At 40.4% G+C, this 26,170-nt stretch overlaps 1 protein-coding gene across 4 annotated transcripts; it reads left to right on the top strand.

The window, feature by feature from the left end:
• Window positions 1-1,108: 1,108 nt before the first annotated feature.
• On the top strand, window positions 1,109-23,932 carry emsy (EMSY transcriptional repressor, BRCA2 interacting). 4 transcript variants are annotated; one of them, XM_067608811.1, is made up of 20 exons: window positions 1,109-1,360; window positions 3,897-4,005; window positions 4,217-4,316; window positions 4,452-4,526; window positions 5,310-5,485; window positions 5,573-5,728; window positions 7,260-7,519; window positions 8,527-8,767; window positions 9,593-9,808; window positions 10,059-10,208; window positions 10,442-10,615; window positions 10,778-10,914; window positions 12,174-12,338; window positions 16,081-16,291; window positions 16,457-16,624; window positions 18,100-18,255; window positions 18,549-18,706; window positions 18,941-19,528; window positions 21,567-21,971; window positions 22,814-23,932. In XM_067608811.1, the coding sequence occupies exons 1-20, from the start codon at window positions 1,358-1,360 to the stop codon at window positions 22,994-22,996; spliced, it is 3,831 nt and encodes a 1,276-aa protein (XP_067464912.1). In that variant the 5' UTR covers window positions 1,109-1,357; the 3' UTR covers window positions 22,997-23,932. The 4 variants fall into 4 exon arrangements, with proteins under 4 accessions (XP_067464912.1, XP_067464911.1, XP_067464913.1 ...); XM_067608810.1 differs by having other exon boundaries at window positions 12,165-12,338; window positions 21,570-21,971; XM_067608812.1 differs by having other exon boundaries at window positions 12,165-12,338; window positions 22,826-23,932.
• Window positions 23,933-26,170: the final 2,238 nt, after the last annotated feature.

Here is a 26,170-nt window from a genome sequence, read left to right as displayed (position 1 = left end):
GTTTCTCTGCGCTCATTGAAAATCTGATTTTAAGGGGACGGGCCTACGAGCATGAGTAATTACATCACAACCAGTTTGGAAGCCAGGCCTGGTCCAGTATTCACTTATCATAAGTGGAAAGTGGAAACTTGGAGCATCCAGTGAACAAACACTGAGAATGGACTTTACTGTGAAGTAGGAGACACCTTGTGTCCAGCAGTTAAACTTCTGAAATTAAATATAATTGCATATTTATAGATTATGGAATTTTTTAAGGGAGAGGATGTCATTTTAAGGATTTTAACATGATAATTATTATATCAGACACACATTATTGTTCCAAGTAGAGTCTGCAGGGGATCTTTAAACTGATTTGGGAGCTGCTGTTGGCTTTGACTCAACTGCACTGTTGTAATTCGCCTGTAGGTGTGTGATTTGTCGTTCATTATTAATTGTTGTATTTCTGTATTTTTAAACTTTGCTTTAAAACGATTTTATTGTGTTCATCAGTTGCTTTTATGCTGATGTTAAGCACCTTGAACTGCTACACAAATAAAATTGACTTGACTTGACTTGTGGGTGGCAGCATGGTGCCTGTGCTGTGAAGAAGGCACATCAAGTATCCCACACATCCTGCACATCTGCGAAATAATGACATTTTGGCAGGAAATCTGGAATAACACTAAGGGGTAGAAATTATTACAAAATGCAACAGTCTGTCAGAGTGAGAAGTAATAGAGGTAAATATAGGAAAGAAGATGTTATTTTTTCTAGGTTAAGATTAAGACATACAGGACTCAATGCTACTTTATACTTTATCATGAAAAAGACAGTGTCAGATAAATTTGAGACTTGTAACTGCAGGGAAGCGTCTGAAAGGTTGTAGAAAGTTCAGTGTAGAAAGAGGGAGAAGGGCAGGGTGGTAAATATGGGAAGGGAGTGGAGCATCAAAGGTCTGTTAGAGACAGGGGATAAACAATTACAGCATCAAAGGGCTTTATATAAATATTTGAACAGGTTTAATATTCAGAGTATAAACTTCTTTGTGAAGTCATGATGCTATACACTCCGGTACAGTAGGTGGCGCCATGCATCTTTAACGTTGGTATGTAGTCCGCCAGTTAAAAACCAAAGAAGAAGAAGTAGAACAACTACATCCAGGCTAACCTCAGCTAGTTAGCCGACAACGTAAACACTAGTACATCTGTGGGGAGTTTAGGTTATTTTAGCTGGTTAGCTTATGTTTTCTTCGCCACCCTTTTACTGGAGAGTAACTACAAGATGCGGTTGCTTAATTAAATATCTTAAGGTCAGCCATGTTCGTTTGGATGTCGGATTTATTGACGTTACCGAGGCCTTGAAGTTGCCTTGCTAACGGATGGTAAGACACTGCAACGGTTTTCTACTCGAAAATATGATGTTACTAAGTCGGAGGTTTATCCTAGCCAAGATATTAGGTCTTACTCTGAACGTTGTATAAATGTATTTTAACGTTGCTGCATTGTTTTGGTTTGCAGTGGATCAAAGGACGATTAGAAAGAATGCACACCGGCAGTACGAGCCGCCGTTTCCCGTTGTGTTGACAGGATTTGACCCAGATTTCCGTTAAGAAAACACTGCACATAAATGACCCCTCTCTGGTCCTCAAACGTGTGAACCTAGTAACGTTAGAGCAACCTTTATGAGTTTATAATCGTTAGGACCTTCTATTGAAAAGTCTTAAAAAGCATTGATTTAGGGGTTTCCTTCACAAAAAAGGCCTTAGAAGGTATTTAAAAGTCTTAAATTTCATTTACAAAGGTCTAAAATAGTTTTTCTAGTCTGCCATAGGCATTAATATTATTTATAAAATGTTAGTTAATGTGATTTTAGCTAAACCTGGCTGGAAAATCCTCAATTCTATTGTTCCAGACCCCTGACCTTAAATGAATGAGTTATTTTTTAATTGATCAATCCATCCATCTATCCATCTATTGTTGTTCGGCTGCTCATCCACGTCGGTCATGATTAATGAGTCATTAGTTATACAATTTAGATAGATAGATACATAGATACATACATACATTTGTCAACAATAGAAGTACATACAAGACTACAGTCACTCAGTCCTGACATACAATTAAAGTGATCGAGGATGAAAACACAGTAAAGCTAAAAGCTTGTTTCCATTGTGGAAGGACAAAAACAAAACAGTCATACAACAAATAAAACAAGATGGATGGATAGATCGTGTTTTATTAATCCTGCAGGGAAATTAAATTGTTTAAGCAGCCACTTGACATAAATCTATATACAAAAACGATGAAGTAGGTAAAAGAAAGAAAGGCAATTAAAGACTAAATTGTATACAATAACTAGACTAACTCAAATATAAAAAATAAACAGAATAACTGAAAATAGAGTAGAGACTAGATATATAACCATAACTATAATATGTTATTTACTGAGTATACACTGTTCAGTGATGTTGATATGCTATAGTTTAGTACACTGTACATTAATGTGAGTCAGGTTGATATTGCTGAGGTATTAAGGTGCATAATTGTCCATGGAGTGTACCAAATATTGATACTTTAATAATTTACACAATGTATATACATATGTACACACAGTACTTTAAAATTATTAACAGATGAATCTGAAATGTAACAGATGTGATGGATAATGCCATAAAATAACAACGTAAACATGAAGAAGATTATTTTGAATGGAGTTCAGCATGTTCTTTTTCTACACTAGAGAACAGATGCTTTGTTGTTGTTCCCCATCACTTCCATTGTAAGTGCACTATGAAGGGATCTTCTAATGGCCAGTATGAATGAATTTTAATGTTCATCCGGGCTCCTGACTGTTGTTTTGAGACAGACTTGAATTGAAAACCTCTTCTTTTTAAGGTATCCTCCAAGTTCTCTCTCTTTTTTATTTCTTACTCAAAAGAGATACAGAAAACATGCACTCAGTAACATTCATTGACGAAAATCCATTTATCATTCATATTTCCAACGTCTCAAGAGATAAATTGGACTGCTTTGTTGCTTTAAGTGCTTTTGGAAACCAATGAAGTAGACACAGAGGAGAAAGTAGTTTTTCTCGACTGTTATTTAATGTAAAATGCAGCGTAGAGCATAAATATACGTTTAGCAGTTTACTTACCTAATCTCTGTTTGACAATTCAAAGATAAACAACTCTACAGTAATGTGCCATAAGAAAATAACATCAGCAGTACAAAAACGTTAATTGTTGGCACCTCTCCTAAGCTCTTGTCTCTTGTCTTCCCACACATGGCATCTCAACAAAGCTACCTTTTGTCCTGTAGCCTGTTTTGCTTTAAAAGCTTCAGAGTAATTACTCACAACAGTTCCTCTGAGAGAAAAGCTTCTTTATTGGGAATATTTCACGCAATTAAACTCAAATACACTAAATTAAAATACATCAAGGATTCAGAAAACAAAATTAGCTCACACAAGGGATTTATTCCAGTTAACATAATTGTATATAACAGACAGTTATCGTGTCAGTCAGACTGCTGCGGTAACGTTGATAGCTCAAAAGTGATTATTTAGAGTAGATTTGTTTAGTATATTTATACAAAAATATATTATTATCATATTAGATACCAGCACAGTTACAAGTGGCAAACAACAAGAGCTTTTTTTTTTTCTCTTTTTTTTGCAAAAAATAAACAAATCTAATAAACGTCCACTTTTCTAACATCATAGTTTGCACCTCATGTGATCTTACATCATCCATTTGACTTTCTGCTGTTGTCAAGTTATCACTGGCTCTCATCCTTGTTAAGACTTCTTAAAATAAACAGTGCAGTGCTGTGCAGTGCCTGGGAGGGGCAGGCAGCAGCATGGTTTATGGGAAATGTGATGTATTATTAAGATGTATTATTTGTTTACTCTCCAACTAGCCCATGATTCAGCTGGAGAAACCGGTGCTGACTGGTACCATGCCGGTGGTATGGCCCACCATCCTTGACCTGGGCAGGGATGAGTGCAAAAGAATTCTCCGTAAACTGGGTAAGGTTATGCAGGGCAAAGTAAATAATGGAAGATCTAAGAGAAAAAACATACTATATTAATCTGATTGAACTTGCATCCCTTTGTGTATCAAATTGATCAGATATAAATGTTTATGTAATTGGGTATAAACTGGCTTAATCGGTGTCACTGCTCTACTTGATGAATGAGCTTCTGTTTGGTGTTTGATGCGTGTTTCTGTGTCTCCCAGAGCTGGAGGCTTACGCCGGGGTTATCAGCGCCCTGCGAGCACAAGGAGACCTGACAAAGGACAAGAAGGATCTGCTGGGAGAGCTCACCAAAATCCTCGGGTAATTGTTTCGTGCATAGTCATATGACGTCAGAGAAGCGGTTTCTACTGTTTTTTTGGAGACAAACTTTATTTATATACAAACTTCTTCGTTTAAAATGTGCCGTAACCTTCTCTCCATCCACCTCCATCTCAGCATATCAACGGAGCGCCATCGTGCAGAAGTTCGCAGGGCCGTCAATGATGAACGCCTCACCACCATCGCGTATCAGTAAGTGTATAACCGTTCATGTTTGAGGGTTTATGTGCAGCACCTTTTACAGTGTGCGGAGTAACAGAAAATGGAACGAGCAGATTCATTTGTTAACTTTTGTATCCTCTTTCTAGCGTTTCTGTCGATTTCAGCAACAATGAGCAAATACAATACTCCCAAGAATGCCATCCTCATCAGTTCAGAAGTCAGTTTTTTTTTTATCAGTTATGTCATTTAAAAACCCTCAATAATGCCATGAAGGTGACAGGAATGGTCAGTGTTTCAGTGCATTGTCGGGGAACAGCAGGGATTATGTTTTTATAAAATGCCACAAATGAATCATAAGTATAAACCTAAGTTACAGTGTCGTATTGATGCAGCTGGAGGTGCATATTCATGTTATAAAGTCTGCAACAATAATTGAACAACAATAACTGTGTATATGGAAGGTAGAAAAAGATTCAGACTCAATTAAAATCTTTTTTAAAAGCATGTTATGGCATGCTGTGAAAAATATTCAAAGTTTAAGTCACCAACCATGTTAACTACTGTTTATTTTATTTGCATAGAATCAGGTAAAATATGATACAACTTTGGAATAGTCCTTTTAAAAAGATATATCTGTTTTGTATAGTTTGTTTGTGTGGATCTGACTGTAAAAGTGCGTCAATAAGTCGCCTAGATCTACTGCATCGAATGTGAGGTTGTTGCTCATACGCTCACTGCTGCACTGGGAATTGTAGTTTTACAAACAGCGATCAGTGACTGAAGTACTTAACGGTGCTTTACATCTTTTCCCAGCATGTCAGGTCCTAACAGCTCGTCAGAATGGTCGATTGAAGGACGCCGGCTTGTTCCCTTGATGCCGAGGCTGGTCCCTCAGACGGCTTTTACTGTGACGGCTAACGCTGTAGCCAGCGCCACAGCCAATCAGAATGCCTCCCTTCTGCTGCCGGCTGAAACGGGAAACAAAGAAGGTGGGCCACTATCACTTTGTATCAGACTAAAGCTGTTTTTTATAACAGCTCAGACATTGAATGACATGATTCATCTCCTCCCTGCAGTGGTTGTATGTTATTCCTACACAAGCACCACCTGCACCTCCACCAGCGCTACAGCGACCAGCGGCACCATAGGAGCAACGGTGAAATCACCGCGACCGCCAAGCCCTTCGTCCAACGTGGTGGTGCTGCCCAGCGGGAGCACCGTCTACGTGAAAAGTGAGTGTCATCATCATATCAGTCTAAACTTTTGCTCTTTTTATCCCTTTAGATTGCAATGATAGAAGGAATGTAGCAAAAGCTAACTTGCACCAAATATATGGTCAGGGGAGAAAAATAGTATTTAGTTGAAAAAGTTCTACACTGTAAATAAATGCATTGTCATTACTATCACCAGAAAAAATGGATGCCTGGTATTCTGCTTTTTGGTAAGAAATTTCACTGGAAATATAATAAAGTATTTTAATTCTAGTTTAATTAAAAGTAAGGGTGGAGAGGCCAATAGGTTTAAGTAGTATAGTATAGTTTAAGTAGAATATAATCACCTGCCAAACCCTGCAATGCAAAAATGTCCATTAACAAGTCACCATTGTTTAGTTAGTACAGATATGTAAATAGTAACTGTTCAGTCACTTGATGCTTTGTTGTTTGATGCACCTTTTTCCAGAGAAAATCATTAAGAATGGGGAGAACGCTCATTATTTGAACCAATTGTATGAATATATGAACGGGTGTTTTCAAGCTAAAACCGATTGTTATGTTTCTCGGTGGAAAATTTTCATTTTTCCCACGCGAAGCCTGCTGGTGGTTTGAGGTTGTTTCACTTGATTCCAATGAAGTTTCTTTTCTCCTTTTCAACCATTTCCCTTAAAATAAATAGTAATATCTTCAAATACGATGAGTCACACCACAGTTATTGATATAATTGCTAGATTTTATATTTAATTCGGTTTCATTCTCGAGAAGCATTCTTTTACTTTTGAAAGAAAAGCAAAGTTATCTTTCTCAGCCGTCACATTTATAAGCTTCATATTGTAATCAAGGACGGGGACAGTAAATTGTGGTTCCTAGTTTTCATCGATTGGATTTTAGGCAAACCAGTAAGAACGGGAGTAATGCATTCTCAGTGGTCATTGCTCCGCTCAGGCATTTAAAAAATGCACTGAGGAGGCACTACAGGGTTTGTTTACTTACTACAGATTGAAACATCATTCTTGTGTCAAGAGCAGCGAGTTTTCAAGGCTCTAAACTAATGCCTTGATAGAAACTCATCCTTTTTACAATTTGTGACGGCTTAGGCTTTCCGTGAGACAAACGATCCAGAAATTCTCCCCACAATGCAGACCTCACATCGGCTGGGATTTGACTTTCTTAAACACGGCGTCTCTTAGGATCTTTTGGATTAGATTTAAAAATTCCACAAGCATCTGCTGTCAATGTGCTCATGTATTTTAAAGAGCTGGTGCAAGGAATGTGATTTAGAAAAGGAATGAGAAGAGGAAAGATAACAGTGAGATTCAATAACACTTATACTTTTAAAACCACTTACAGTTTAATTTGTGGGATTTATAGAATGGTAGGAACTTGCAAATCAGGGTTTTAAAGTAGAGATGTTCAAACATTAAACTATAAACTTTGTCGGTTAACTTTTCTTTTTACATATGCTTCAAATTTTGAGAAACAAACTCACAAACAGAGCTTAATTCATGCCAGTGATACCCTGAATTTCTGTCCTCAATCTGCCTCGCAGGCGTGAGCTGTTCCGACGAAGACGAGAAGCCTCGCAAGCGAAGGCGGACCAACTCGTCCAGCTCGTCGCCGGTGATGCTGAAGGAGGTTTCCAAGGTGTCCCCGCCGGTATCCAAGAACATCACGGTGCCGGTGAGCGGCAGCCCCAAGATGAGCAACATCATGCAGAGCATCGCCAACTCCCTGCCACCCCACCTGTCCCCCGTCAAGATCACTTTCACCAAGCCCACCATCCAGACCACCAATACAACCACACAGAAGGTGAGGAACAGTTACTAGGGGTGGGAATCACAGATGAACTCACGATATTATTCCCACGATAATGATATATCACAACAAAGGCGATACACGATATATCACAAAGAAATAATCTAAGATACATCTGTAACTGAAAAAGAAAGGAAAAATATTTCAAAGAGCAGGAAATAGTCAGATAATGTACAGTGTTTATTAAGAATATATTAGTTTCACAGAAAAGAAATGCTGCCATGTATAAATATCGGAACGTTTCTAACTGTAGCCTCAATTTGTGCCGCTCACAGAGCTGCTGGCAGCGTTAGAGAGCCTGATTAGAGACAACGTCATGCTAATAACCCAAAGATTTATTCCTTTTCTGTGGCAGTAAACACAACACACAACCCGCCGATAACTAACTCTGCTATATTTACAGCTTAACAAGATATTCAGGGCTGACAACTGACGACGGTAGGCTAAACATTAACATGATTAAAAGCAGTGGCTGCGTTCTCATGCTCCCCACTCTCGTAATAGAGCCGCTAGCTCATCTATAACAAAGTTACCACACAGAAACTTTTACAAACGGCCATGAATGTGCTTCTAGAGACTGTCAGAGCTCTAGCGGACCCTCTGTGTTTCCAGCACAGACACGGAGAGTGTCGTTACTGGTTAGTTTGCTTGCATTTCTTCTTCGTTGTCACTTACAATTGCCGTTCATCTGACTGTCAGCAGTCTGTTCAGTCTCTCCATAAGGAGGCGGAGGGTAGCTGTAAGCCAGAGTAGCTGAATGTATTGATACTTGGCGCCAGTTTATCGATAACATATTGCTAGTGGGAATATCGCAACATGTTGCAATATCAATTTTTTTGTCTTTGTCCCACCCCTAACAGTTGCTCTGATGCTTCCTTGACACATCACTCTACACACTAGAAGAAAACTTATACTGTTTTTTTTCTCACAGTATCTTTTATTAAGTTTAGAAATAACAATATTTAAATAAAAACATTTTTTGTTGTCTTCTCTTTTACCAGGTGATCATCGTGACGACTTCTCCAAGCTCCAACTTTGTGCCCAACATCCTGTCCAAGTCTCACAACCACAACAACGCTGCTTTGTCCAAGCTCGCCTCCACCTCCATGCTGACCACGCCCACCCAGAAACAGACGGTGGTCTTCCCAGCCAGCTCCAGCCCATCTTCCAACCCCAACACCGTCGCAGTGACCACAGTAGTGTCCTCTACTCCTTCAGTGGTCATGTCGACTGTTGCAACATGTATGTCTTTCCTCTGCACTAGTGTGACTAAAGTGTACCACATCCCCAAGAATATCACACGGAGCCTTTTAGACATTGTTTAAAGTGGACATAACATGCTTTTTTAGATTTTCTGTTATTTTTATACTTTCACGATGTCAGTGGTCTGTGATAAACATGTACAGATTTATTGGGGAAGTTTCCATTTTGAGTAAAGAACACTATTAACAAGACTATTAATTGTTTACGTAGTTTCTGGAAGCCGGCCAGTCAGAACAGAGTGGGCTCATCAGGAGGGGGCCTTAAAAAGACAGGAGCTAAAACAGTCTGTTTCAGACAGAGGAGCTGCAGAAAGTATAAGATAATAAACCCTCAGAATATAAATATAGACCTGTAAATATGCATCATATGTACCCTTTAACATTGAAAAATTACAGGAATAGCCTCTTGTGCAGTTTCTTGCTTTAAAGCTGCATTAATAGATTTGTTTTTGGCCACTTGGGGGCAGCAGAGCAAACTGTTAACACAACATTGACAAATAACAACCTTTTTAAAGTTGTTTTGGCCAACGTGTTAGCCATCATTTGCCTATTTACACATGCAGCAGACATAGAGCAAAATTAGCACTTATTTGGAGTTCTGTTTCTGGCAATGCAACAAAGTTAAGTCCAATATTTTCTCTTCTTTCAGCTGTTTAGTCACCAGTAACCTCTGAGGAATAAATATCTAGCTCTTTAGCTGCTAAATGCTCAACTATGTTCACTAGCTAGTTGCTAACTCTGTCTGTCTGCTGTTTGTTGTTGGTCAGGTAGCGTTTAGTCTCACCGTCAGTTTTCACTGTTGTAGGTGCAGCTTCAGCTGGAGTGAAGGTAGCTTCAGCCAGACTTCCTTCACCTAAGACGCTGGTGGGGTCACCCACTCAGATCCTGGCCCAGTTCCCCAAACAGCAGTCACCTAAACAGCTGCAGCAAAGCTTGCCTATGGGCTCAAGTGTCAGCCAGACCCAGACCACTACAGCCTCACCTGGCAGCAAGCCCACCATTCAGATCAAGCAAGAGTCTGGTAAGAAACAATGGGATGAATGATGATGTCTCTTTCTTTTGTTCTTTCTAAAAGAATAGAAAAAAACATATTTTTAAAAGTTTACTTTCTAAATTTTTTGTTAAAATATTAATGACCATAAATCATTTAGTGGAACATTAAGGCAAAAAATGCAACATATTATTTCTCCGAATTAAATTCTTGCAGAAATATAACTTTGTGTGACTATGCTGCACAATATAAAAATGTTTTTTTTCCTGCGTGTGTGCAGGAGTGAAGATAATCACTCAGCAGGTTCAGCCCAGCAAAATCCTGCCCAAGCCTTCATCAGTGGCTTTGTCCAGCAGCAGCTCGTCACCCATCATGGTTGTCAGTAGCAACGGAGCCATCATGACCACCAAACTGGTCACTCAGCCCACAGGTGAGTAATCCAAAACCAATGGCAGCTTAGAACAAAATCTCCAATCCAGTAAATGAAGCCTTTTTAAATAACAGATGCGCCGTCTACTGAAGATTCATACTCTTCAATCAGATCAAATAATCAAAAATCAATGACTGTTCAAGCTATATCCTCAAGGCTATGGGCACATTTCAACTAGTACTCAAAAAGGACTAAGACTTGCTATTTAATAGCAACACTATTTTTCTGTGCAGCTTCCCAGGCCACCTATACGAGACCCACTGTGAGCCCCAGCATCGGAGCCAGAATATCAGCCTCCAGTGGTGGAGCCACATATGTCAAGACCACCAGCGGCAGCATCATCACAGTGGTGCCCAAGTCTTTAGCTACTCTGGGTGGGAAGATCATCAGCAGCAACATCGTGTCTGGTGAGTCAGTGATGTCGTGTATCAGCTCTGCACGGATGTCTGTAACTTACTCCGGCTGGATCAAACATGACAGATTGTTATAGCTGTGATTTTACACAGTTTGTGCAAGTCTTAGAAAGATTAGTTATGGTTTGATAAAATATTGTCTTCCCACCACCACAGGCACCACAACTAAGATCACCACCATCCCCATGACCTCCAAACCAAATGTTATTGTGGTCCAGAAAACCACAGGCAAAGGAGCAACAATCCAAGGACTGCCTGGCAAGAATGTGGTCACCACACTTTTAAATGCTGGGGTCAGTCAAACACAACACTTTCTTTTTTTTTTTTTTTGAAGGAATTGTTTGAAATTTCTGAAATACACTTATTCACTGGAGTCGGGAGGCCATGAGCTTAGGTTTGCATAAATCCTGGAAGCCTAGCTCTATCTGAAGTTGAAAAATATGCCTACAAGCACTTCTAAAGCTCACTAATTAACACAATGGGTTGGGGAATTAGATAATCATTATTTATTTCCAAACTGTGGCCAGGTGCAGTGACTTCCTGGATTTTCCATTGGGCATTTACATTTCTTTATTTATCCAGGGGAGTTTTGCTGGAAACCAGTCCTTCTCTTTTTCAGTGTTTGCATTAACACAATGACACACGTTCATACCTTGTCTTTAACCATTTTGCAACCACCACCCTCATATTACAGCTGATGGTATGCTTATTTTTTTTAACTTTGGACAGAGCCAAGTCAAGTCAGTTTTGTTTGTATAGCCCAATGTTACAAATCACAGATTCGCCTCAGTGGGATTTACAATTTTTACAACAATACAACATCCTCTTTCCTTAGATCCTCAATTCAGATAAAGAAAAACTCCCTCCATAAAAACCTTCGATGGGGAAAAAACAGTAGAAACCTTAGAAAGAGCAACAGAGGAGGGAATCCCTTTTCCAGGACAGACTGGCATGCAGTGTCAGGTTACCTGTTCCCCCCCTTGCTTCCAGTCTTTATGCTAAGCTAAGCTAATGTGCTCCTGGTTCTAACTCCTGGATCTCAGTAGGGTCAAGTTGAATCATTGAACAAGCTCCCTTCATAGGTGAGGGTAGAAACATGCATTGCTACCTGTCATAGTGTAATTTTCTTGATATTACCACTGGGTGGTGCAATTTTTCAAATTGTACACATTGTGGCTTTAAATTCTCAAATTCAAGGCCTGAAGATGTGTTGAATATGGTAATAATTAGTTTCTTAAATGAAGTTTCCTATATCTTGAACTTATTATGCTGTTTTCAGTGCAGTACATAATTTTAAGAGAAATTAGTTTATTTGTTGCAAAGATAAGAAAGTTTTCTTTTAACTAAATATACATTTCAAGGGATTTTTTTAATTTTAATTTTATTTCTATATAGTAGTAGTTCATTTGTTACCCAAGAGTAAACCAGTTATAAATAAATATTAGCTGACAGTGTCTGCTGTACATTACTGAGGTTTTATCTGGTGCTACTGTTTGTAGTCAGATATGTGGGATACTGTCTAACCTGTGCTGCTGTGCGGCAGGGTGAAAAGAGCCTGCAGGCTGTTCAGGGCACCAAACCAGCAATCATCACCGCTTCTAGACCCATTACCAAGATGATCGTCACCCAGCCCAAAGGCATGGGCTCTGCATCCCAGTCCACCGCCACCAAGATCATCCCAACCAAGATCGTCTACGGCCAGCAAGGCAAGACACAGGTGAGACATGTTCTCCACCAGCTGATCAAATGTTTCTTTGTTTGGTTTACTTTCCTTCTTTTACTTGCTGTCTTTTTTTTCTAAATTTTCCAGCATGGGGCACTAAAGACAGACATTTCCAAATTCCACACATAATGGCTTTAAAGCGTCACCTGTTTAAATATCCTCATAACATTTTGGTTAACCACAGGACAATGAGGTTATCATATGACTCTTCACAAACATCAAGTGGATATTCATATGACATACTGACATCAGGTAACCACAAGGGTATCTTTCAAAATTCCTTTTAGAAGATCAGTTTCAACAGTCAGAAGAAAACAGGGCAAGACAAAAGTGTCTTTCTCTGGAAATGAGAACAAATTGCTCTTTTTAGTCTACTCAAGAAGATGACTTGTTCTGTCTTCTGAGTTATCCCTTCAGTCATTAACATCATGACACCTGCACTGGATATTTTCTGGAGAAGTGAGATCAAGTAACAGACAAAAAAAAAAAACCCAAACACGCATCAGTTTAAACAGAAGAGAAACATCCCCAATTCTATAGGTTAACAAATGTATACTGGAGGTTTAACACTGACCTTTCCTCTTCCTCCCTTTACTTCCCCCATTCTGGGAGAGACAGAGTGGGAGTGACAACAATCATGTGCGATGCTGACTACTTCCTGTATGTCACACAGCTGTAGACTACACTGTCTGTCTCCTGCAACATGATCAAGTTTCTTACCCACATGGTGTAAACACAATATTGATATATTGTCACCTTATAAATGATCACATGGGAAAGATAGACATGAGAAAATCTGGTCTACTTGATTTTACTTTATGTTTTTGTATTTCGTTTGTAGTTAACGATCTCTGATTATTGCCCTGGCCTGTCCCCTGTCAGAGGGGATAATTATACATAACTCAAATACCGAACCATTCTCGAGAAAACGGGGCAAACGAAACTGTAGGTGTTTTTCGGTTCTTGGGGATTTTTTAAAAATGTTTTTACAGACTAAACCAGGAGGGACAAATACTAAGAATGTTTGATGTGAGATTTGAAAGTATGCCCAGTGATTTTAAGAAGAAACACCCATCCGCCTCTAATTTCCTCTCTATGTCAAAAATATTGGAACATGACGCCTCGCAACTCAAGACCTACTTCATCTCCGGTTATCTGAACCATTTCAATCTGGACATGGCATAGAAACAGCCAGAAAAACAACAGAAACAACAATATCCTCTCCTCATCTTCCTCAACCTTACTCATTTTTGACAATAAGCACCACACCGTTCTTCTCTCCTCCCTCAACATCACTGGTAATACCTTTTCATGGCTGAGGTCACATTTCTCTGACACACAACAGTTCATGAGCATCAACAACTGCATCTCCTGCACCATACCCCGGCTCCAAGGCGTCCCACAGGGTTCAATGCTCGGTCCTCCTGTACATTCTCTAAATGCTGGCCCGTTGTAACATCACCATGGTCTCCACTTGGGCTGATGTCACTGAATCAAAACAAAGGTTATGTTTACATTCACTGTTACTCATTGTATGTATCCTTGTGATCTACAAATGTGTCGAATCCATTTCCTTCTTCATATAACTTGCAAAAACTTGCAAGATGTTAAAACTCTTGTTCTCTGTTTGTACAGCCACCTGTAGATCAGTGGAATAGTGTGAAACAATTGGCAGGACTGTGTATCACATCATCCGCAACAAAACGGGGACGCACTCATAAAAAAAACTATAGAAAATAGAAAAAAACTCCACAGGGAACCTTTAAGTTGTCATATAAAGCATAGTGTGTAGCTTGAAAAAGCCCCCTCTAAATACAATGTGTTATTAGCAGTGTTTCATCTATAATAGTAACGAGAACCCCTGTCAGGCTCAAAAATATTTTTTAATTACAAAAATAACACCAAATATCCATTCATTCAGAAATCAATAGCGTTTGGGAGCCTCTGTGCAGCGCTTTTCCGAAACATGAGTTAACCTCTGTGTCGTAGCTCCTTTTAAGGAATAGGGCAGTAGGTATAATGTGGCGTAGCAGGTGAGTGAGTGGTTGAGTGAACCAGAGAGCGAGCAGCAGAAAAGTGACGGTGAATGTGAGCGAAGCAGAGGAAAAGGTTAGCAATAAGTTGTCAGTCTGGTAGTAAATGTACAGTACAGGCTACAGCGTGTCAGTTAATAAATGCTGCAGCTTGTCAAGACCACAAAAAGTCACGTCTGTTGTTTCCCCAACTGAGGGAATTAGCTCCAAAGTTAGCAACAATGGGTTAGCCTAAACTGAAGACGCTAAACAAAGAGGTTGACGTCTTTGGGCTCCCCGCCAGGCCAAAGACGTCAACCTAGGGGAAACACTGATTACTATCAGTGATAATCAGGCCAGCCACTAAAATCTTGTAATATTTCTTTCTAAATCTTTTGGGGGATTTTTTCATATAAGACACAAGTGTCACAATATATTCTGAGAGGGTAAATTCCAGTTTCCTGGTATTTTTTTGTTTCTGTAGGGATGAAATTAAATAGTAAAAAGTATCTGTTCGCATGGAAAAGATCAGATTGAGCGTCGTGTCATTAAAAAAATGTTTTATTGCTTTCTTTTTCGTATCCATTCACATTATTAACATTATGTCACAGTTTCAATATCAAACTCATCCCTCTAGTCTAGTCTAAATATAGCCTGAATTCAGTTTCTGTTTTCAGTCATCAAGGGGAAACTGAGGTCAGTGAGTCAGCCAGCTACGCTCAGTATACATATACAGAACACACTGTATTAAACACCCACGGTGATGATCCGCTGTGTGGTTTCATCGAAACCACAAATCAGATAAGCTAAAAACTAAGAAAACGCAACCAAAAATCACCTCACATTTTTTAAGTCAATAGTGACACCAACATTATAAAACACTTTCCAATGACGAAAATGGCATCCGTTTAAAAAAAAAAACCCTCTATTTCCAGCAGACGTAATTTATAACCTTTTTTTCACTGATAACTGTTGTTAATTCAGAAATACATCTTCTGACGTCAGAGGATTGAGGTTTTATGACTTGCTCACTTAACATGCAATAAAGCAGATGGAAACATGACTTAGTTTTAGACATTAATGAATAAGAAACCTCTTGTAGATAATATCCTCTGTCGTTATCCTCATGCTAACTTTGCCAGTTATTTTAAAGTAGTGATCTCTAACCGGGAGTATTCGTTCCCCTGCTGTACTTCTGTAGTTTCCAGGAGGTATGTGGAAAAATTTGGGAGCAGTTCAGCTTATTTGACAAAATAGAAATTATGATTTGGTTAAAAAAATATAGATATATTTGTATTAATAAATGAAATAAACACTCAAATAGGATTAAAACCGGTATTAAACTGATCTTTAGTATATTTAATGTCACAATAACCAATACCAACTAAAGTCAGACTCACCACCTGCAAACTTGAGCCAGCTGTAACACCTGAACACCTACCTGCTGTCATTGAGAACTTGTCAAAACAAGCAAGCAGAAGAGTGAAATCAATCACTAAAAGTATTGGATAAATGGTCGAAACATCCTGCTTCTGCCAGTGGTAGTAGTGCAACAAACAGCAACTTTTATATAACTGCTAACGTTAAATAACATTTACTTTAACATCCATTCAAAAGAACAAATTTGGAACATGGTGTTGGTGTTGATGAAGGGCTCGGTGGGGGTGCAGCAGTTATGAAAGTCACTGCTTTACAGAATACATGTACCATTGGTTTCCTTCCAGGTTCTCATCAAACCTAAGCCAGTCTTCCAGGCAGCGGTGGTGAGCGAACAGACCAGGCAGCTGGTCACTGAGACGCTGCAGCAGGTGACCCGCTCAGCAGACATGGGCCAGGGTCAGACCTCAGGCCAGGACGTGTCCACGAAGGACGAGTCCGGCAGTTTCACAGAGACTAGCAGCTTAGCCGGCGAGACCTCCCATGGCAGTGCCCAAGGTAAATATCTCTTTTCCTTTCCTGCAGCACAGAGTCAAGAGATAAGATCAGTTGTTGCTGCTCTGAAAGACTAGGGGAAGTTAATGTCTGTTTGTTGTAAAACTGCAGTAGGCAAAGGTTCCTTAAAAATTAAAACGTTCCCACATTCTTTCTGTCATTCCTCAGATCCGCAGCCTGTAGTGCATGTGGTGACCTCCAGAGAGCAGGATTGGACCGAGCAGGAAGTAGCTGTGGAGTCCAGCCCCACTATCATCTACCAGGAGGTGTCCGGCGGGGAATCCCAGTCCGCCACCTCCACCATCAAAGCCCTGCTGGAGTTGCAACAGACAACAGGTGAGCCTTTTGTGTCACGGGAAGCATGTAAAGTGATGAGGGAGAGGGAAGTGGAAAGCTGGGAGGAGGGAGGGACCATTATCACCTGTAGACATGTTGACAACATCAGACTGTCAGCTCATGTGAAATACTAAAAAGAACCGCAGGAAACTGCTCCAGATCTGTCAAAAAATACCAAAATAGATGATCTTTTGGCCTGACAGTTTTTGCAAAGCTGACTTAAATTTTTATTAGTCAGATAAATGTAAATGTCCTTTCAGCAGCTGCGTCAACTATGTTTTGTGCCGTAGGCGATGATTTATTAAGCTCATAGGGCTACAAACATGTGGAACTGGGTTGATGAGTAGACACAAAGTAATGGAGATTCCCACAAAACATTTGATGTGGGAACAATTGGAGTTGTACATAAGATCTGCATTATAAAACATCAAATGATATTCCCCTACTTCAGACTGTAAATCCCCAACAGAGATAATTGTGATTTAGTGCATAAAGTTCAGTCCAGTTCATCAGATCCATATTTTAATGGATGTGTTGCTTAGTGTTATTGTCTCTCTATCTGAAAAACACCTTGTTATCAACTTCTAATATATTAAATTCTCAAATAGCGGCCTGAGGATGTTAATTACTACAAGAGAACCAGAACTTTATGTGAAACAGACCTTTATTCTTACTTTTCCCTGTTTTTATAAGTATATTTTGGCACATTTTAGTAAGAAGCCTCCCTGTTTTCTGATCTCTATCCTTTTTATTTACTGTCGATGCTGTTTGCCAATAATGCAAACTTCCTCCATGTTTTTCTATTCGTGGTAAATTTACTACAAAGCACATTTCCTTTTCCACAGCAGTAAATCAGTCAGTGCAACAACAGAGTCATGTCATCCTCACCACTCTGTTCCTGCTTTTAACAGCAGTATTGTTTTCGCTCACTAATTTAGTCCAGTTCTACTTTGCCTTTTTTTTTTTTTTTATTGCTGTTAAGCTACCATCGGTGAAATTCAACACCTCCTGTGCAGATGTTTCAGATTAAAGGCCTCCCAGCAACTCAAACCCTGTCTTTTCTGTTAGGTTATTAAAGTGAAACATGTGCAGGAAATGTTCATTAGTAGTTTTATTTAAACACGAGCTTAACACTGATTGAAATGATTTAAGTTAATTTGTGAACATGAGCTGTTAAAGGACAGGTTCACAATTTTTCAAGTCTGTCTTTAAACAACAGTCAGGAGCCCGTATGAACAGTGAAAGAGGTTTTCTTCGCTGTAATCATTCCTCTTGTTCCTACTGGCTATTAAAAGATCCCCTTCAAATGTGCTTTCAGTATGAAAGGATCTTCTAATGGTCAGTGTTCATTTGAGCACCTGATTGTTGTTTTAAGACACGCTTGAAAAATTGCAAACCCCTAACCTTAACCAAGAATTCATAACAGGTCTGAATCAGTACATTATGCTGAATTTGAGTGTTGTTCCTCCTGACAGTGAAGGAGAAAGGAGAGTCCAAACCCAGGCAGCACACCATCGACCTGAGCCAGATGGCCGTGCCCATCCAGCTGGCCCAGGAGAAGAAGCCCAGCCCCGAGTCCCCCAGGCCCTCCACCTCAGAGGCTGAACCCAGCACCGAGTACATCGCAGCAGGTACACCTCTCCAGTCTGCGTCATGACCTACTGTATGAAATATTCACAGGACTGCAACACAATGTGCACTTCCTTTTTGTGGTCAGCAGCTTACTATGAGCTAAATTCAAACTAAAACCTCATATTTTGTAGCGTAGAACACAGTTCTGTTTTTTTTTTGGGGGGGGGGGGGGGGGTTATTAATATTTGGAGGAAGAGAAGCTGTGTGACGAGTGTATGCGTGTGTTCAGCCTGCCCTACTTTTAATATGATCACCTGACAGCTCGACTATGTCCTCCCCCCCCTCCTGCCAGGTAAAGTCAGCAGAGTGGGAGTGCCGTCGGAGGATGACGTGGTCATGTCCTCCAGTCAGCTGCTGGGGAAGCCTTACAAAAGCATCAGCCAGGTCACTGTGGTAACCAAACCGGCTGCTGTGTCCTCTGCAGTCACAGCTTCACACGTCAGCCACATGGTGAGGACACCTCAGAGCAGGACTTAACTACTGTTCCCCTTTCATGAATGGTAGTGTAGTAGATAGTGTAGTACGTTAGTGTATACACAATCCAAATAGAGCATACGTACAATTTAATGTACAAATCATTAAGTGATTATTTATCTTAACAGTGTTGCCAAAGATTCAAGCTAAAAGGGCCAGTGTGCCCCTGTTACCTCATCCCTCAGTATCTTCTTTGCGACTGTGTTTCAGCCCTCCGACAGCCACGGTAAGACCGAGACCGTGTTGGAGGTTGGCGAGCTGGAGGGCGACACCTTGGACCCGCAGACGGGCTTGTTTTACCGCTCCAGCCAACCAGCCACAGATCCAGTAAAGCAAACCCCCCACCCTGCGGGCGCTCAGCCGCCACCCTCGAGCCAGGCAGAGGCGGAGCAGAGCCGACACAGCTCCGCCTCAACCCAGCCAACTCCTCTGCCACCGCCGCCGCCGCCGCCGCAGCTGCAGAGCAAACCTCAGATCAGCCAGCCTTCTTCTTCCTCCGCTGTTTTCCCCTCCACCCCACCTCTGACTAAGAAACTCCCTAAACTACGAGAGCAGAGTCAATCCAAACCCCAGACCTTAACCCAGAGCCCCAAGGACAGACCTCTGAGTGTACCAGCCCAGACGGCGGTGAAGCTCTCCACCCCGGGCACACCGACCAAGCCCCTGGTGACACCGCAGCTCCCTAAGCTCCAACAAGCACCCACATCCCACCACAGGCCCCTACACACTTCAATGTCCCACCCTCCTCCACTGCAGGCGCACCACCCCGTCAGCACCGAAAAGACCCCCTCCAGCCAGGTGAGCGGTTTTATACCCTGCCGGGAGTAACACATAAATAACTTCCTGTCCCAACACTTATCACTCATCTTTTGTTTTGTCTCTTGACGCATCTGATGTAACCAGTATGTGTGAAGGTGCTGGGGTTTCCCTACCTTCCCTCCAAATGCAACAAAACATTTATCATGTTTACCTTGAACAGGCTGAAGCCTGATAAGCAAGAAGAGATTAATTTATAGCTGCCGCTCTTCCGTTTTGTTGAGTTGAATTCAGACAAAAATAACAAATCAAAAACGTCACACAATATGTAAATCTCTGCCGCTAGAGGTCTCTCAACCAAAACAATAACAAAAGACGGAGTGTGATGAATCATCCGCCGAGGTCTGCTCCTCTCCAAAACAAACAGATCCGCTGATGAAAATCGATATAAAAACACTGAATAAAGCAGTTTCACATTAAAACTCGATGTTTCTCCGTCGCTGTTTGGTGGACACAGGACGTCCGGTAGGGGCTGCGAGCCATGCTGCTGTTAACATTTGCTCAGCTCGTTTCTCTGAAACCTTGAGATGCAGACATTCAGCGGGTTTTTTTTCCATGAGCTGAATTATCCCCAGAGGTCTCCTCCTCTCCAAAACAAACGTACACGGGAATAAAACTGGTAAAAACAGTGATACAGCAGTTTCATGTTAAAGAAAATCAGTGTTTCTCCGACGCTGTTTGGTGGACACACTTCAGACATTTAAATGCAGGATAGATACATATTACGGCTTTAAAGCAGAATATCCTTTCTGTCTATCAGCATGCAGTGAAAACCTGATTGTTCTTCTCGTTTTAACACCTTTTGTGAATCAGGTTTCTCCTTTATGGCAAACACAAAAACAGAATGCAGGAAACAAACTCCCACAGTGATTTTCCCAGGCAATGACAAATTGGTCATGTAACTGGCCAAAAATTGGTGAGTTATGTTTTTTTTTTTCTTTGTAAGACTCTTTGTAAGAGGCAGGCAGCTTAATTAAGTCTCTCTTGCTCCCTCATGAAGCTGTCTGTTGTTTTTTGACAGATGTATCTCCTTCACAACACGGATCTAACCACAGAATAAGCTTACTTTAACTTCAATTAATTCAACTATATACAGTACTGGGCACAAGTTTTAGGCACTTAATTAAAGTGAGGATGCTTTCAGAAATAATAGTATAAATCATTTTTATTTATCAATTAACTTAATACAAAAAGAAGAAACTTAAATGCAGCAGTTCTCCTCAGTGTTTCAGGTACTCAGCAGGTCGGTTGTTCCTGCATCTCGGAGACGTTGCCACAGTTCTTCTGTGGATTTCGGCGTCTCTGCTTCTTTTGTCTTTTCATGTGATCCCAGACTGACTGCATGATGTTGAGATCAGGGCTCTGTGGGGGTCAGACCATCTGTTGCAGGACTCCTTGTTCTTCTTCTTGCTGGAGATAGTTCTTTATGACTCTAGCTGGATGTTCGGGGTCGTCGTCGTGCTGCAGAATAAATCTCAGACCGATCAGATGCTTCCCTGATTATGTTGCATTATGGACCTATGTACCTAAACGTTTGCACAGTACTGTATATCAGTTATTTATGTGGCGGTGCTTTTTTAACACCCCCACAGAGCATGAAAAGAAACACCCTGAAAGCCACGGCGTAATTCAAACACTCAACCGAAATATTTGTCAAACTGAAACTTTGACCCGCTGGTGGTGTTCGAGAAAAAGTCAGGGGATCACCAAAGTCATGAGGATTCATGTTCTGCACCCTATAGATTATCTGTACCAAAGTTCATGGCAATCCATGCAAGACGTTGAGATATTTCAGTCTAGACCAAAGTGGCAGAACGACCTGTCATCGCTAAATCCATCCCACCAGCGCTGCTAAACAGGATTGATTTATAGCAGTAATAAAAATTAACATCTGTTTCCTTGGGGCTCTTCACTTATCTGACAGTAAATGTAAATCACAGAGACAGTAATAAACGTGCATGACTTAAACTGTGTCTTCTTTCCTACATTTGTTTTTTCTCTTCATATATCTTCACCAAAGCAGCCAATCATCACACAGAGTGCCACCGTCACCAAGATCAGCTTCGGCAGCTCCCACCACTCATCCCCGGTCTTCAGCAGCGGCGAGGCCACCGCCAAACTGATCCCAGAGTCCAGCTCCGGGCCCTCGGGGGACAAGCCCTCTGTGTCTGACATCCTGAAGATCTCCATGATGGAGGCAGAGATCGACCCGAGCACGGAGCCCATGGTGGTGGATTCTTCCAGCGACTGCGGCCCTCTGGGGAAAGCCATGGAGGTCCAGGCTGTCTCAGGCACCCTGGACTCGGGTCAGTTCATCAGCAGCTCTGCGGCCTCCATGCATCATTCCCACACGAAGCCCCAGCAGTTCAGCTGTATGCAGGGCCTCACAGCACAGAGGAACAAAGAAGACCTGGAGGTCATTGAGGTAAGATGTTCTCCACAAAAATATGTATGTAATATGTAAAAAAAAAAAAAATGTACATAATAATAATAAACAATGATGTTAGCTAAACAGTTAATATATATCTACACAAATAAAAAAAAGAGCATTAGTCTTCGCTATTACAGATATTGTCCAACTTAATTAGCCTACAAATATATTTAAAAAAGACATTTTAGCAAATGCAGAATCGTTAGTCTGTACTGTTAAAAAACTAAAAACTATACACCTCATATAAATTAGAAGATTGATAACACTCCCATGCATCACCTGAAGCACCAGCAATTAGACCCATCCCCTGGAACAAGTAGGTTTAAAAAATGATTGTAACTTCTAGGGTAATTTATGAGAAACATCTTTCAGCTCAATAGAAATACTGACTTAAATTATATTGTGAAATATATCAATTAGGGCTGCAACTAACGATTATATTCATTATCAACTGATTTAAAAAATGTCAGAAAATGGTGAAAAATGTTGATCCCAAAGCCTAATTTAACATCCTCAAATGTCTTGTTGTGTCCACAACCCAAAGATATTCAGTTTGCTTTCATAGAGGAGTAAAGAAAAAAGAAAATATTCACATTTGAGAAGCTGGAATCAGAGAATTTGGACATTTTTCTCTTAAAAAAAAAAGACTCAAAACGAGTTTTATGCTATTTATCATTACAGCTCTAATATCAATATGAACTGATATGAAAAAATATCTTAATTAAAGTAATTTCACCTACACATGTACATGAAACACCAGTATCAGTACACTAATACATGTCATAACGTAGTGGAAAGTGAACTGACTGAAACCCTAATGTGACTAACACATGCAGGTGATTCCTCAGTACTCTATCCTGCCGGACTCCAGCCAGTCCAACGTGGTGGTGGAGCCCAGCGGCTTCCTGGAGATCACCAACTACACCAGCCAGCAGCTGGAGGAGGACAGCCCCATGGAGCAGGAGGTGGACAGCAGCAACGACGAGGCCACGGCAGCCAGCCCACCCGACCAACCGTAGCCTCTCCACTCCTAGAGATCGTCTCACCGACGAGAGCGGAGTAGCTGATGAGCAGCTTTGTGGCTTCAGACCCAGTGGACAAAGACGTGCTGGCTGTTTTTTATAGTGTTTTTGTGTAAAATATTAGTTTGTTTCCCCCCTCTCCACAAGGAAATCACACATTTTTATTGCCAATGAGGGAGCGCTGGATGTGAAACGCGGCAGCGATGTGGAAGAATTAGTTTTAGTCCAGACCCAGACATTTGGAAAGCAGCCTCTCCAAACACACTTAATTGTTACAGAATGTCAACATGGATACTTGCAGGACTTTGCAAGATAGTTACACGCTCATGAAATTGATTATTTGGATTTTTTGAACCCTGCCACTGAACGTCATTTCAAGATGTACCGCGCGGGTCAGACCACTGCACCCGCTGTTTTTAGAGGACTGCATTTATGTTTATGTTTTTGAGTGTTTCAAATACCCCACTAGTGACTGTGGTCACGCAGACTTTTGTACAAAGTGACATCTTCTTTTGATGACTTGAAGGTTTTATCAGCAGAGGAATTGTATTTTCTTTTGACTGAAACTTTGTAACAGTAAAATCTCTTTTGGGATCGAAGTTTAGTTTTCAGAGGAGAAAACAAAGCTGGAGCGGATTTGAAGTGCTGTGTGGAATATAAAGCAGAACCAGAAAAGAGTCCTGGAGGATGGATTGAGTCAGACATATGTGTTACTGTTCATTCTAGCTAATGTAATGTAAAAAATAACAATTGCGCAATGTACTGTTTTTGTAAGATATACTCTGGAGTTCAAAAAGTTCCTGTGAGAAAAAAGAAGTATGCATTTGCTTTTGCATAGTGTTTGGACTATGCATTTCTTTTATACCTTTTCAGACTAGAAGACTACTTGAGAGAAATCATGTAATCTGCACAATAAATCAGCTGAGTAGAACATTTCAGTTTATGCCATTTTATTGGTTGCAAAAAAAAAAAAAAAGAGGTCAAAATGTGGTGTTGCATTCATCAGAGAGGGGTAAGCGTTTGTGTTGGACTCAAGAAACAGTTTTTTTATAGTTTCTTTTTTTTTTTTTTTTTTAAATGGTCTAAATCAAACCAGACGAGGATGAGATGACTCGTTTGGTCCAGTCAGACCAGAGTTCATTTTAATGGAATCATTGCGTCAGAATCAAAGTGGATCTTGATGCTTTGACAAAGTAAATGTGCACAAATCTTTCGTGTCAAGTCCAACTTTGCTGAGCTTTCATGTGCACGTTCACTCTGTTAAACAATAGAAAACCAACTTCTAACTCTGCTGAACTCTTGAGGAGACGGCTCCGGAGAGTCATGTAGTCAACCAACCGTTGCACGCCCGGTTTGAGGGTGCTGAGTTGTGACTTCAGTCACATTTAACTGAACACAGGATGAGAATTTATCTCTTGATATACAAAAGTTTGGACACACTTTCCCGTTCACTTGAATGAGAAAGTGCATCCAAACTTCTGACTGCTGTTTACCAACCATTTCTAAGTGCTTCTGTATATCAAAATGCATCTTTTCCTGTAAAAAGTCCCATTAAATTGTCTTTCTTTGTCTACTACAGCATACATCTCTGCTTTGTAAATCACTTGTCCTGTGTTCTCCTTTGAGAAAAAACCAGAAAGCAACAGGTAGATATTTTTATCTTTTAAATTCTGTGGTTTCCTGCTAATTTTACATTATTTAGATTAAATACCGCTCCACCATCCGCTTACGTAGCTGGAGTCCTTATTGTACCACTACAAATCAAAGCAGTAACATGGCATCTGATATTTAGATACAGCGTTTGATATTTAGATACAGCGTTTGATATTTAGATACAGCGAATCAAATCTTCACATAAAGTGATAACATGGTGTTTCTGTCATAGTCAGAACAGGCGGTCACACTGAGCCTGATTGCATCCTGCTACACAACACAAGAGCCGCAGACTCTGAACAACAACCAACATTAGCTTTCCTGCTAAAGTCTCCTTCTTATCTAACGCAAACATGAACAGACGTCTTGTCCTGCAGCTTTGCTTTTTGAACGAGCCACCAAACAAACATTCACCAGGGAAAAGTCTGATGGTTATCGTGATGATACTGCTAACTGATGTTTTTGGCCACAATAATCGTGTGAAAATGTGCTACCGGTACATCCCTTCTTCAGTTTGTCAGTAGGTGGTCCCACATTCCCCAGTTTCTTTTGTTTTGTGGACAAAAACCCTCTGACCAATTTCTTGCTCATTGATACATACTGGGAGCATTAAAAAAGACATGTTAATAAAATAATCAGGATTCAATTTCAGTTTCTAGGTTTCAGTTGATACTACCAGAATCCTAGAAGAAGCTAGTAAAACAAGACACAAAGACAAAAAAAACCCAACTACCTAATTTCTAATGAATTTCCTGTGAAGAGGGACCTCTTAAAATAACAAAGACACTGAATTCTAAGCTTCCTTTTATGGAGAGACTTGCGTAAGAGTTCTGTGGTGTTGACAAGTGACCCCACAGCTTTGTTCCACGGTACAGATAGTAGTGTTTGAGGTCACATCAGTAGATCGAGAAGTGTGCAGACGATGGTATGAATCCTTTATTCAGCAGAATACCTCAAATACTCAGAATGTTTTTAGGCAGCAGTAATAAAAGATTCATGTGAATGCACCAGATGGCCAGGAGCTGAGCTTTAGTACGATCGACCAGATACGTCAGAACTTAACTGCAATGTCACATTTTTATCATGTTGTTTACTGATATTTCACGTATTTGGACAGAAGAAGTCTCTGCACTATACCTTCATCTGGACAAATCAAAGGTCTTGTGTCTGATAGATTGGCTTTTTATCATCAAATACTTGCAGAGTTCGCAGAAGCTTCTTTTTTTTATACCGTATTTGATTTTTTTTTTTTCCCCTTTAGCATTGTTTCATGAGCGCATCCATCTACCCAACTGATCCTTTCATGTATTTAAACTTAGAAGTTTAAGACAGGCGACGATCTAGTATATTTTTCTGACTGTCTATAAATCCCATGAAAACACCAAAACCAACAATGTGTTTGTCTGTCTCTTAATACTTTGACTTTCCCACCCTGTCTGTGGCTTTCAGCCTCAAACCCAAACACTCCCACTGGAGACTTAAATCTTTAAAAACAGCACCTAAATATGTATTGTAATT

Source organism: Thunnus thynnus, chromosome 13, assembly GCF_963924715.1.
Source record: "Thunnus thynnus chromosome 13, fThuThy2.1, whole genome shotgun sequence".
Classification (NCBI taxonomy): Eukaryota; Metazoa; Chordata; class Actinopteri; order Scombriformes; family Scombridae; genus Thunnus; species Thunnus thynnus.
Note: the sequence above shows the minus strand (reverse complement) of the source record. Positions and strands in the feature narration are given on the sequence as shown.